At 32.8% G+C, this 14,532-nt stretch overlaps 1 protein-coding gene across 7 annotated transcripts in view; it reads right to left on the reverse strand.

Annotated features, from left to right (window-relative positions):
• Positions 1-13,620: 13,620 nt before the first annotated feature.
• The window catches only part of LOC118204438 (latrophilin-like protein LAT-2), a 134,149-nt gene continuing 133,237 nt past the window's right edge, over positions 13,621-14,532 (reverse strand). For 5 of the 7 annotated variants that reach the window (XM_085825709.1, XM_085825707.1, XM_085825708.1 and 2 more), the window contains one exon: positions 13,621-13,936. In XM_085825709.1, coding sequence (XP_085681835.1) covers positions 13,834-13,936 — 103 coding nt within the window. In that variant the 3' untranslated portion in view covers positions 13,621-13,833. The remainder of the gene's footprint in view (positions 13,937-14,532) is intronic. The other 2 variants (XR_015043578.1, XR_015043581.1) reach the window with 2 other exon arrangements.

Below are 14,532 nucleotides of genomic sequence, written 5' to 3' on the forward strand. Positions count from 1 at the left end.
ACCTTCTTTCTTTTCTTTTCTTTTTTTTTTTTTTTTCCTTTTTTCTGTGTAAATTGATAGATGATACTTCTTCAATCTCTTCCTCTTTCTTTATACAAAAAAAATTTTTTGGGGGGATAGGTGTTTGATGCCACTGCCTTTAGGCAAAGATCACCAGTCTATGATTTTGCGGCAAGAGCCTGGCTTGCTTAAGTCATAATTATTCTAGTTTTCATTTATTATTGCTGCCCACAGATGGCGCTTTTAGCTCAAATGTCCAATCCGAGCTAGGCGATTATTAGCTTCGCCTAAAAAAGGCAGTGCACATTATTCTTAATTAATATTTCATTTATGCATACTTTTAAGAGAATAAGGCAAAATTTTAAATTAATTATTGTCGGCTGCTCATTCTTCCTCTCAGTTTCTCTATTTATTTATTTACTTATTAAAATTTTATGTTTTATAACTAAAGTTTGTAGAATTGCTTTTAGTAATTTTGAGCCTTAAATAGCAACTAATAAATGACCTATATACATGCTTAATTATATAAAAATGAAGGTACAAAGGGAGTATGAATCACGCCTCGGTTTATTTAGTTATTTTTACTATTATTTTTATTTATTGTTATTGCTATTTATTTTCTCTTCTGAGCATGCTTTTTATTCTACCGAATTATTACGCAGTTCTGAAAACTTTACATTTTACTTAAGACACGGTAAGTAAATATTTATTAATTTGTATTATCTTTTTATGTATATTGCATGCATTTAGTCAGTGCAACTTTTCTTTTACATACAAACGCTGGCTTACTATAACAATAATTTTCCTTTAATTTTCAGTTGTTAGCATTATTTTATATACAGGTGTTTAGTGCTGCGTTATATTCTAACATAATATTTTAAAACCTCGTGTCCTTCATCTTAGGCAAAGCCGATCTTGTCTTTTCCTCCTGATAAACATCGACTGCTGACGACGTGCTACGAGGACGTAAACACTTTTTTTTCTTCAAGTGCTATTCTCAATTTATGCACCCTTCATTTCTCCAAATTCCAATTCTACATAGCCACACCTTCCCGCCATCTTGGGTCACCAGCTCGAACCGCCAATGTCAACACTTTTGATTACGCCGAATTGGCGAAGCATTTACCGCTTGTTTTATTTATTATTTTATTTTTCATTATTTTTATATTTGCCACCGCCTCAGGGCATTATTCCAAAACTATGTGTAAAAGCATCGATGTTCACACCCTCTGCACCATCACGTCACAAGTTATCCTACTTACGCCCACTCATTATTACGATCTTCTCTATCGGAATTTTTGGATTGCCTTTTTACAAAAGTTCTTTTTAAATCTTTTTTCTCTTAATTTTTCCCCTTGATAACTTACCTTGAAGTATGTTACCAATCCCTGCAGGTGCCGATGGCCTGTAAAAATTCATAAGGGAATATCGTCGTCTCATACACCATTTTTAATTCGATGAAGGCGTGGCTACCTTTTAGGAGGCGGGCCTATTTTCTTCAACTTTTTTTTTCTTGCATTTCTCGTTACTGACAAGTCTTCAATTTACCACTTGTTTATTTACTGATTTCCCCTCCCTTTTACATTACGTTTTAAAATACTTTAAATCAACATGGATTAGCTTGTAAGAGGTCTTTCTTTCTCCCATGAAGGCGCGGCTACCTTTGATGAGCGGGGTCTTCTACCACGTTCGGAAATCTGGATATTGTTACAGCATTCTGCTGATGCTCTTTCATTATTCTTACTGCGTTCCTTCATTCAAGGTAGCTGGTATCATTATAACATTATAAGAAGTTTTTTTTTTTTTTTTCGTTTCTTTTATATGTACGGACAGAATAAAGGACTTTTTATGCTAAAACGAATTCTAAAATAGATTCAAAAAGGATGTTTGACGTCTGACACACACGCGTATTTTTATACATACATACATAAATATATAAATACATACATACAGTTACATACATACGTACAGCATGTATACGCACAGCCGCTGCATTATTTGTGTATGGGTCCACGAAATTATATTTGTGGTTGACTGTAAAATGTTCAAATCTGGCATCTCGGTAATTCATATGACTTCAGTATAAATAATACTTCCCTCTGCAATGCTTTCGTTTATGATATTTAATAAAATTTTCGTCGGGGGATTTGGAACAGCAACTACATTCATTTGATTTTCTGCACAATCGAAAACCCTTTATGGCGAAAGAACACGCTTAACGTTGCCTTTATTTTTGAGTGAAAAGGCTTTCGTCTGCTTCAATAACCTTGTCACGATTTTCAACATAGGCCGTGCAATTAAAGTTAGTTGGAGTTCACAAAATCCAATAGATATCATCTCCTAACATCAAAAATAGATTAACCTCACGGCTGTAAGAAAAGGGATTTTCGATCCTTCGAACCAATTTTGTGTTCTTAATACTTTCTTCTCATTACAGGATTCTTTCCTGCAGCGTCATTTCGCTACTGAGTTATGAATAAAACACAGTTTCATCTCGTTATTCTTCGGGCATAATTTTCTATCAAGCCTTTTCTTTGAAAAAATTTCCACGGCAGGCTTTCCGTCCTTGGACAATTCCCAAATTAGTACAATTATAGTATTATCAAAGAATTAAAAAAAAAAAATAAATAAACTAGTATTTCAATAGCGATTTGAAAATCAGGAAATTATCTAAATTTAGTAGTCTATCAAGTGCATTTAGAGAAATCTAAATTTATGCTCAGTTTGCGCTTAAATAGGCGCGTTTGCTAGATTTAGAGCTTTTGCGCACGTATTTTCGATGCGGTTTCGTACGGTCCCCATAACGGAATTCCTTGAGTAATTAATGCAGTAATCCAATGCTAATTTAAATTAGTATAGTGTACACTATTAGAAAATACGTTTTAAATAAATAATGATAGATATGTAATGTTTAAATATAAACAAGCAAAGTTTTCAAAATAATAAGGGGCTATAACATAGCCAAAAAAAAAGGTTGTAAATCTACATCACTTTTTCTCCACAGTTTAAGCGTTTTTAAAGAATTACTCACACGGCAAATCTTGCCTTTTCATGTAATTCCTTACGATTGCGATGTAGGATGTACAATTTGTATGGAATATTAAATTATTTATGGAAGCTATCATGTCCACAAATTTCACATTCATTGAATTTACAATGTTCACATTCATTTGAAATGACTATATTTGTGTAATTTTTAATGATATTAGCGATAATATCATTCAGCTCCAGAAGAATATAGGTGGCAAAGTATGAGAGCCATCTTTTGTCATCATCATCATCATCATCAATATTGCCGGCATATTGCTGTTTTTACGCAATGTTTCCGGCTCTTAACACATAGGCCCGAAGGGCGCATGACGGTAGTTGGCAATGACGATTGAAAGGAGGCATCAGTAGTGAGAACATGGAGGTAAGAAGTAAGAAGGAGTCGCCCTAAACAAGTTTCTCCGTACCCTGCTCTGAAGCACCGGCGATCCCAACGTGGTGACCAAAACATTGGGTCATTTACCATTGAGTTCTATGGGATTTGACGCGTTCGGGTGTAAATATTTTGTAATTACGTCGCAAATATACATATAAATGTATATATTTTCTTTTTCTACAACACTTCAGAGTCCTAAATATGTGAAAACAACATATTTTTAAACAACATTTCATTCTGAACGGAATTAAATGCTATACTTTTCACAGGACAGTTTTCTCAGAATGGTTTAATTTGAATGAAATATTTTCACAAGTTTTCGTTAATTACATTAGAAAAAAAAATTAAGGTAATTCGATTTTATTCGGTTAAGGTACAAAAATTAAGATGAAAGTTTATTGTATTATTAATATTAAAATTATGCATTATTTCTTTTCTATTTATAGAGCTTCTTCCTAAAATACTTTCTTAAATATAACATGATTTTTTGGCTTCTTTTAAATCGAAAAATGTAAGTCAATTTATAATTAATGCTCTATTCGGTTCATTTTAAATTAGAGAATTATTAGGAATTAGCGAAATACTTTAAATTAGTATTTCGCTAATTCCTAATAATTAAATATGTATTAAATAGTATTTGACTTTCTCTGAACATTTCTGAAAGGGAATAAAATAAGTTTTTTTTTTTTTTTTTTTTTTTTTTTTTTTTTTTTTTAAAGTATTATTTAAAACTTGTAACTGAGTTATTATAAAATGTAAGGGGAATAATTCTTTTAATTATACTTATCAGATTTTTTTTTTTTACCCTTCATTTCAACAATACATATTCCAAAACTCTTTATTACGTTCTTAAATCTCATAGCATTTGCTTTACAATACCTTTTAACAGATTGCTTTCCAATACGAACAATTCTTGCTTAAATAGTTTTATAACGTATTTGTCAACAGGATTTCAATTTATGTTTACAATTCAATATTAAGGTTATTATATATTTAGATAATATTTATAATCATTATAAATTAGATACATTTAATCATTAGATTTCTTCACAGTACTTTCACAGTTTTTTATAAGTGAATAAATTCTTCATTTCAAATACATTTATAAATAATTTAATGAATATTTAAGTATTTTGTCAAAGGCAGATACATGCTTTTTGCAAGCACATGCATAAATACCCATACATATTTCCTATTTATCATTTCCGGCATGTGCAAATCTTTAATTTCTGTGCATTCAATATATTTTTCGTGTAAAGTAATTTACACTAATTTAGCATACACCCGAAAGTTTTACATAAAAAATATATATGAATATAATTTGAATGAAAATTATAAGTATTATTTTTAATACCCACTCAAAGGTCAGTTTTTCTTCAAAATTCCTCCACGACGGCATCTCTCTCTTTAGGCAGATAGCCCTTGTATGCGTTACTCTATTTAATAAAATCTTAATCTGACCTATGTGCCTAATTCCAAATATTTTAACATACATAATTTTATATGTACATTTAGCCATCAAGTTTCAAACTTTTCAAATCTTCTAGAAAATAAATTTTGGCAGATCTCTTTTAGCAATTTTCTTAAAATCTATATTTTTGTAGTGCAACAGCTTAGAATTTTATAAAACAAATTCATAATCAAAATCGCTGTTGTTAGTTATCGAAAAATAACCAAGATGTGATTTTTGCGTAAATGTCAGTAAACTATACAAATTGCTATTATCCATCCCACTATGAATGTTTCTTTCATGCGAGAGTGTCCCTTTTTCGATTTCTATGGAACTGTCGTGTGTCGAAATACTATCAGAATCTTGTCAAGCGAGCTTCTGAATGTAAATAAATAACACCCCGTCTGGTGACCCAAGCTTCAAAGCAGTGCTTCACTTCTAGCGCGGAATGGCCCCTCCTCCCTTTCCTACCTCCATGAGTGAGAAGAGGGGGTGACAGCATGACGTCACAAGTTTAGAGAAACACTCAGACGAAACCCAAGACCTTACTAATTTTGTTTATGTCATGAAATTATGAGATTTTATTGGTAGCTGTGAAATTTACGATACTCAATAACAAGAAATATAGTGTCATAACGATGTATCAAGATTAACGAAAACATGAGTCTGTTGAATATTTCAAAATTTAAAACTTTATCTTCAGTTTGAAACTAGAACTTAATATAAAACGCAAGCACGAGCGTAGTCAAATATTGTTCATTAAATTGTGTAAACGCTAGACGAAATAGTGTAAATGCTAAATAAATGAAGTATAGTACTGAGAAAAATGTTATAACGAATTAACAATTACTTTTTAAAATTGGTAATCCTGTTGTTTTCAACATAATTAGTGATTTCAAAAGAATAGCTGTTAAGGAATTTGACAGGTAACAAATGCTTTTATAGTTTTGATTCAATGAGCTTTGAAATTTTTCATCTAAAAACTGAAAAAAAAAAAAAAAAAAAAAAAAAAAAAAAAGAAACTTGAAAGAATCTGGCTTTTAATGGCAACTCAAAAGGGTTTTTAAAGCTTAATATAAATACCATGTTTATCAGTAGAAATGATCAGGTGGAAAAGCGAAATATTTCGTAGGTTGCTAGAAGAATATACAAGAATATTCAATGTATATTTAGATTAACATGGGAAGGTTATTTATATCGTCTGGTATATTTCAAAAGGGAAGAATATGTAACGTCATTCTGTAAAAATATTAATGTTATTAATTAAGTATATCATGAATTAAGTGCATTTTTATTTAAATCAATCAGATTAAAAAGTAAACATATAATATTCTTAAGAATTACATCTATTTCTTTTAGATAGCTTTGTTTGATAATCAAAAAGTGAAAGATTAAAGTAGAAAGATAGGTAACTAATTACTTCGCCGAAAGGCTAGAGTGAAAAGGGAAACAATGCATTTACAGTGGACGACGTTTAAAGAAAATTAACTCAGGACTAATAGCCTTTTCAGACTTAAATATATCAATACTAGATGACCCGGCAAACGTTGTTTTGCCACATAAATTATTTCTAGAGAATATTTTGATAGAAAAAAATAACTAACTTATTGTAAGTGTGTGAGGATGTGGTATATGAGTGAAAGAGGCATAGAGCGCTGTGAACGATGACGGAATATAAAAATAACAAAACACCAAACATTTATTTTTTTAATTTATTGTAATTTATTCTTTAAAATTATATATATGTAAGATAAAAATATATGAATCAAAATTATAGATTAAACTATAACATTAATTATTCCTCTCTATTCTAAAATCGTTATAACTTCTTTGCATTGCGTCATTTCTAGATCACTCTATGATCGGCGCAGCTCTGATGACGTAATCATTGGGAACTGAAACTGTCCTTGTAAACCAAAACTTTTCTCTTCGCGTGCCTCCATCTTTCATAACTACGCACTTCAGCTTTTGCTCCCTACTGTGCTAAGATGTAATTTCGCTGGCTTGCTTTCTATCCCAACAATATCAAAAATGTAAATCTTCTGTGGAAAGGCACGACTAGAGTGCCAAGTGATTGTGGCCACAAATATCAATTGGAAATAAAAATGGAATTAAAACTGCCTCGACTGCCAAGTTCTTTAAATACTACGCAATCAAAATTCTTCTTCAATATGGGTCTAATCACGCATCTACAGTGTTCCGTCTTTTCCTTTGCTTTTATTATGACATATATATCACTAATTATGACAATATAACTAAAAATCAATATCAATTTCTTAATGCAATAGAATGTACAATATTTTTTGTTAGCCGATCTTTAGCTAAGACAAACAAACTGGATGGTTTGCCCACTCGAGTGTATGCCACGTATAATTGTCCGTGTGAAAAACATGGTGTGCTCAAATCTAAGCCACAAACAGACATCGTTTGGGCTTGATACTTATTGATAGGCTTTGCAAATGCCAATCTAATTGGAAATTGAAGACGTTTAAATTGAACTGGCACATCTGTGGGTATAATAGGGATTCGTGGTAGTAATATATTTTTATCTCGGAACTTGCCATTTAAAATGCTGGCTTTGACAACGTTTTTCATTAATTTTTTAATGACTAATCGCGTGCCGTTGCCCAACCGTGGTGGGTTCAAATTACGAAGCAAAATAACCGGAGATCTAACCTTCAGTTGTAAATTATGCGGTGGCATGCCTGGCAAATCCACTGAGTTCAAAATCTCTGTTGGATAACTCACAGATTCGTTGGCATCGCAAACTGTATCATTAGATTTGTATGACACCAAGTCGCCTGGCAAAAACTGTTGTATCTTAAGATTCAAATCGTTGAAGTCCAAATTTTTTGTGGCTAAAATTGCTCTTTCTGCCAGCCACTCGTGATTAATGTATTGTGTGTGTACATCGGGAAATATCTGGTCAATGAGAGCATCTTGCAAATTAATGATTGTGCAGAAATCGGCCGGTAATTTTATGCATCCAGTTTCCTCAATAGTAACTTTTCCATCGCCGATATCTAACAGCTGTTTGAGAAAGTTTCAGCGGATGGATCTTGAAGCATTTGAACGCGCATATTTACTTTCAGTTGTACTTTTTCAACATTACGCTACAATGGTGATGATTTTAAGCAAGCGTTGATCTCATCAGCGTACGTTGAACGTGGATTGACAGGAAGTGTTTGTCTGAAATCCCGTGAAAGGAGAGTGATTAGTTTGTCGTTGTTTTTTATGTCTTTCAATGTCTTGCTCAACGCCTCAAGCATTCGCTTGGTGGGTGCCATAGTGCATTCATCCCAGATGATAATTTTACAGTGTTTCAGCTCTGTGGCCATGGGCGATTTTTTTTTTTTTTAATGTTGCACACTGCGTCTGGGTTATTTTGAATATTTAGTGGCAGCTTAAATGCTGAATGAGCCTGCCTCCATCCAGTAAAGTTGTCGCAATGCCAGATGATGCAACGGCCAATGCGATGCAATTATTTGATCGTATTTCGGCGAGAATTAGCAAAATAAGGAATGTTTTGCCACTTCCACCTGGTGCATCCAAAACAAACAAAAGAAAAAAAAAAAAAAAAGAATCCTTGTCCTGCCGAAACTGCGAGCATAATGCGGTCGTAAATGGTTCTTTGTTCCTTATTCATTAGTAGGACATTGCGAGAAACAATCGCTGCTATTTCTACAGTATTGTACTGCAGTTCACGATTCATTTCAGTGTTCATTAAATTAGGTGCACTTCGATTTGGCGAATGCATACCGAAATGACTGAGTGGTAAGTTGGCAATGATAATGCAAAGATCCTTAATAGCAATCAATGCTTCATTGTACATAGCGTCACTGAATGTTATCGTTAGATCGTTGTACCGTGTACGATGTTAATGCAATATATCATCAGTCATTGAATCTTTGTGATTATCCCACAATGTCTCTGCTCGGGTTGGGAAACACGTAGTCAACCGCAGTGGCTAATCGCACCACCTACGTTAGCGCATGCGCACAATCAGCCCAGTTACAAGCATTTTACGCCGATTTGCCATAAGACAGGCGGTAGCGGGAGCGAGGGTTGTTAATAGTTTTTGCTTATTTTCCTTGTATGCGATTTCTTTGTTAATTAATTTTTAATTATTGTTCCTGAAATTTACGTGTTATTTGTTTGACATAACTTGAGGACGATGGATGTGACAAAAACAAATTTCTTGCCTTTTGAGTGTGGAAACAAGTTTTCCACATATTTTGAATTTGAAAGGGCAAAAGAACTGAATTGAATGAAAATCAAAATTTTGTTGTTTTGATTCAAACGAGATAGTAAAATTTCACAAGGGTCATAAACATCGTGAAACGGTATCGTGCAAATATATTTGAATGTAAGAAAGGACATATTCATAAACAATCATCATAAAAAGTTATATTCATATTCATAAAGAGTTAAATTCTTTTATTTAACATAGGAACTTTTATGCAAACTTAGACCCTAGTCTTATAGCATAGAACTGTGAGAATTTGTTATTCAATAATAAAATTTATTGAAAATTATAATGTATCACTTATATATGCATCACTTTTTCAGTGTCCACACATAAGTTCAAATGCCATGTTTCAAAATCAAAGCTATTCATAAAATAAAACCTTATAAAATCTGATAATTCATTTGCGTGTGCAAATTTGTCAATCTAAATCTCTTACATTAAATTATTGTCTTTTAAATTATATCCCATTATTTATTATAATTTAATTTATTAATGTGTTTGTACTAATATTTCAAAGTACTTTGGAAATATATTTTGTGTTCTGAAAATGAAGACTATTTCCATAGAAAAATTAAACAGGCATACAAAATTGTTAATAACTAGTATTATATGATTATTTATTAATTTAATAGTTTATTTCATTGCTTTCAACTTATTTCATGTCTAAATTTTCTACGCAGACATACTCTGTCTAATTTTTATTACCTTTTCTCAGACGAAAAATTTCAAAGAGGAATGACCAAAAATCTTGATTGTGCAAAACACATATTTGAATCTAATTGCATTCTAAGAAGTACAAAAAATTTAAACGAGTTTTTAGTCACCCTCCTCCCCAAATCAGTCATTTAAACTATTCCAACCATTCAGGAGAACGAATGGCTGGAATAGTTTATGCGAACATAAAAATCTGCCCTTTTTTATATGTACATAAATAAAAGAAATGTGTTCCTCATTTATATATATATAAGAAAAAGAACACCGAATTATATAATTCAAAAAATTCGGTGAGTGTAGTTTTTTGGTGTATTTATAGCACGACCAATCGTTGTTTCGTTCGTGAAAATCGTTGTTTCGTTCGTGACCGTTTTCAAGATGAACGGTTAAATGAATAATTGCTAGATCCCGTTCATGAATTGGGAAACCAAAGATACGCCAAACAGCTTCATTGGAGCTGATGTACCGGCCAGTTTGGTAAAGCGTTATTTCATTGTTGTTATTCACTGGAGGCGCATTCACATTGGCATTTTCAACTCGAAATACAGCCATATCACTCCCTTTTATTCACATACTTCCAAATGTATTTGATGCTTTTCACTGAACTGCAGAACTCAACATTAATATGAGCTTTGAATGTTTTGCTCAGCAGAGGCGAATATGGCACCAACCAACAATTTTCAATGTCAATCTGTGTTGTTGTTATTTTTAATAAATAATTATCCGCTATTATCGGGATTTCTTCGACGATATATTGGATATCCGTTGACATTTGTGATCGTATCGTTAGTGAAATTTTTAGGAAAACGTTTGGTACATTTTCCATCTGCCATGCAAGACGATAAACGTTTCAGATTACCGCATGGGCCATTAATCATGTTTCCTGTAACAATATCAAACAGCAATGATCAGTTGACGGATCTGAAATTTCCACTGAAATTATACTATTGATTTCTTCAGGACGGATGTTGTCGATTAGCCAAACCAAAATGTGTGCCTGAGGTAATCCTTGCTTTTGCCATTCAATCGAATACATCCAGCAACGCGTGGAACCGAATACATGTAATTTTGTATTGAAACTTATTAAAGGCTTTAATTTTTGTCTGAACACACGTGCTGTAATGACAAGACGATGTATTGCATTTTGGCCAGGCAATAGCAAAGATGTAATCTCCGGCCATTTTGGATTACATGTGAACGTGATAAGTAAGCACGGTCGTCCATATTCGCACATGAAAGTCAAAGCACCCTGTATATATTCTTGCATATGACGTGAACTGCCTATGTACGACGATGGTAGAATGACAGAGGTACCAATTTCGGCGGCGTCGGCGTTGTTGACAATAGCGTTTCGCAAGTAAATGTATTCTTCGGCACACAGTTTTTGTTGATTATATCGCAAGTATCGTAGTTGTTTGCTCTCTATCTTCACGTACATGTCGACCATGAATTGTTAACAAAGCTCACGACATCATAAAATGACGTTGTCTTGACAACGTCGAATCATCAACCGATACGTATAATAATTCTTCGAGCTAACATTCTTGTTTGTTTCGGCTTCTGTAATAATATATTCATAAATATTAATTCATATTAATTAAGTTTAATAAATTAAGTTTTTGTTAAATGAGTAATGATCAAGTTCATAATAAATGAAGTACCTCTTACCGGATCTCGTTGTTTAATATTTGTGCAATATCGGTCTTGTCGCTTCCAGAACATTAGCGGATATTGGAGAACGTCATATGAACGGTGTGTATCAGCAATGAACTGGAAATTGTTGTTTCTTCTACGAATCACGATTTCTCGTGTAGCTGTACGATCGCCAACCATAATTCCAGCAACGTTATCAACAATAGGTGCATTGAATCTATGAATGTGCTCTCCAGCTGTTCTTTTGTCAGGATTGATTACAATAGCGTGATTATCACTTTGTAATTTGCGCATGTGTGATTGGAATATTTTCAACAATTCATTCTGCTCGTTCAATAGAGCGTCCAGCTCGCCGACGATGCGTTTGGCAATTGAGGTTATTGTAGCCACAACGTGCATCCACGCGACTGTAAAGTGCTCTTCCGGAATCCTCACCGCCTATAAAGTTAGATTTGCAAAACTTTATGTGGTTCGTTTGGCATTGGCAGCAATGAACCCACTTTGTGATAAATTTGGACTTGGATTTTGAATGTTGAATTGTATTGTTGACCATTTGCAGCATTATTTTTAACTATTTCTGTTCATCCGAACGATGTCATTTGGAAACACACGATGTCATTTGGAAACACGAATTGAATGTTCGAATTAACTTCAGAACAGGTTAAAATCTGGATCCGTGTCAGTAAGTAAAGGTTCAGGTGGTGTATCAATTTCAGGTAGTTGCACATTTCCTGATGCGCAACACATCCCGGCTGACTCATTTTTAAATTTAAGAGCATTACAATGCGGGCATTCCTTGTCCATAGCACCAATTACCACTTTTGAATGAGCATAATATTGGATATCGGGCTCATACTCGAATGCTAGATGCAGGAATAAATCAGATGTAAATGATTGATGTACCTGTTGGCATTGTTGGTCATTTGCTCTGAGTCCGTTAACTATAATCAAATGTCTGTCTGTCATCAAAATTTTCACATTGATGGAAGTTATAGGACTCAGTCCTTAACTGAATATAGCACATAAAATTGATTATCTAATGTAACAGTATTATGTTTAAAATTTATTTAATGAGCTTGATCATGATTGTTTAGACATAGAAAGAGTAAATCTAATGCAACGCAATGCGTGCAAAACATAAATTTTCAACTTCAAAGAAAATAGTAATTAAAAAACATACACAAATTAATTTAAGACAAATATCATACGCATTATTCTGTCTCAAAAATGACAATTTCTCTCCAGTTTCTGTTGCTGCTTGATATTTGTACTGCTTATTTGCTAAACTACTATTACACGCAATTCATCATTGTCATATGTTTAGTTTTGGATCAGTGAATTTAAAAAGATTTCAATGCCTAGTTGTACATTTTAGTTTAGTTGGAATACTCACATTTGAAGTTCTGCATCTGATAATTTTAGAGGAATTTCGCTGCTACGATGTCTGTCTGAACTTTTCCGTAGATGCTGATTTTATCCAACATAAAAAAAATTCTGCTGTTCCGAATCTAATACATAAAAATACCATTTCTCTTATTAAAAAATAATCTCGATAAATATTTTTATATTAATTTATTAAAAATAATCAACTTGAGGGCAAATTTTAAAAGAAGTTATTATTTTTTGAAGCGAAATGACTCTGATTCACCTATACTTGAAAAAAGTTTAGAAACAGCATGCAGTCAGCCTAAGTCGGCTCTATTAAATAGAAATTAAGACAAATTGCTGTTATCTTAAATATTTGTTTTTATTGACCATGCGATAGATTACATCAATTAGTTAAATTTAAACTGTTAGCTGTAATTAGAAAAGAAACCGCCAAATGGTCACCAAAAAGTCGTTAACTTACCATAATCCAAAGATTAAACTTAATTTCTTTTACTTCAAAATATCCCAAATCATATTTTTCAAATTTATGTATTTATTTATCTTTTACTTTATTTATTTATTTTATCCTCAAATTCAGCCAGTAACTGACTAAAATTTTTAAGCAAAATTAATCATTAATAACAGATTGTGATTGTTTTTGTGTTAAATTTATTCAAATAAACAACACAACAGTAATATGTTTTAATGTAATTTTTTCAGAGGAAATGGATGTGGACTGACTTATTTTAAGGATGATCGCAATCAGAGAATATTATTTATTCGGAATTTTATTGAAATTATTCATATCCCATTTCTATTAGCATTTCTTTCATAAATTATTCGTAAAAATGTTAGACTAAGTTTTTTGGGTGTTGACTCCAAAAGGATGAGATGGCGGCTGTTCTAACTGTATAAACCATGTATGCCGTACTTTGCAGAAATCAGCATCAAGAGGAGGAGCCGATGGAGTGCAGTCTACATTTGTCGTCGAGTTAATATCAGTGAATTCTTGCTCCTGTTCTGGGTGAACTTTACCTTTGGCTTTCGGATTGTCCACGACGGTATGCCATGAAAGTACCTAGGAAGGAAGATACTTTTTAGAAGAGAAAAAGTTAAATATGAATACTAGAGTCTGTGAATGACTGTAATAGAAGAGTTGCATGTGTTCAAAAGACCTTTGAGCATAAAACAGTTTTTAACATTCAAAAGACAATTTATATTTCATTCATTTTACAGTACACTTCCAGATATAATTCAATCTAATGAGCATTTATAAAATAGAAAAGTTTATATAAACATATTTATTTCGGAAAGCCAAAACATTTTTTAAGTCTTCTAAACTTATGATGGCCTACACTCGCAACGGAAATAGCTATTATCCAAGTATGAGGTATAATGTTCTAAACGATATCATAAGGTTGTCCGATAATAGTATTTGCCTTTAAGTTGTTGTTTGTTGTGACTTATTTCACTTGTCTGACAGTAATACAAGAAAAAGCCCATGCATTCCTTCCTGGCAAGAAATGCAAGACAGCGCCCATGCAGCCAGTCCGTTCGCCTGGAATCGAACCCAGGTCAGAACTATCAGTGTTCAGCGGATTTACCACTCAGCCGCTCGTGGACCATCTTCTTCTAAGAAGCAAACTACATGCTGGGAAGCAACCTAATGGGTTC

The sequence above is a fragment of the Stegodyphus dumicola genome, chromosome 10, assembly GCF_044657685.1.
Source record: "Stegodyphus dumicola isolate Sdum_Otavi_A_Nest chromosome 10, ASM4465768v1".
In the NCBI taxonomy this organism is placed as follows: domain Eukaryota; kingdom Metazoa; phylum Arthropoda; class Arachnida; order Araneae; family Eresidae; genus Stegodyphus; species Stegodyphus dumicola.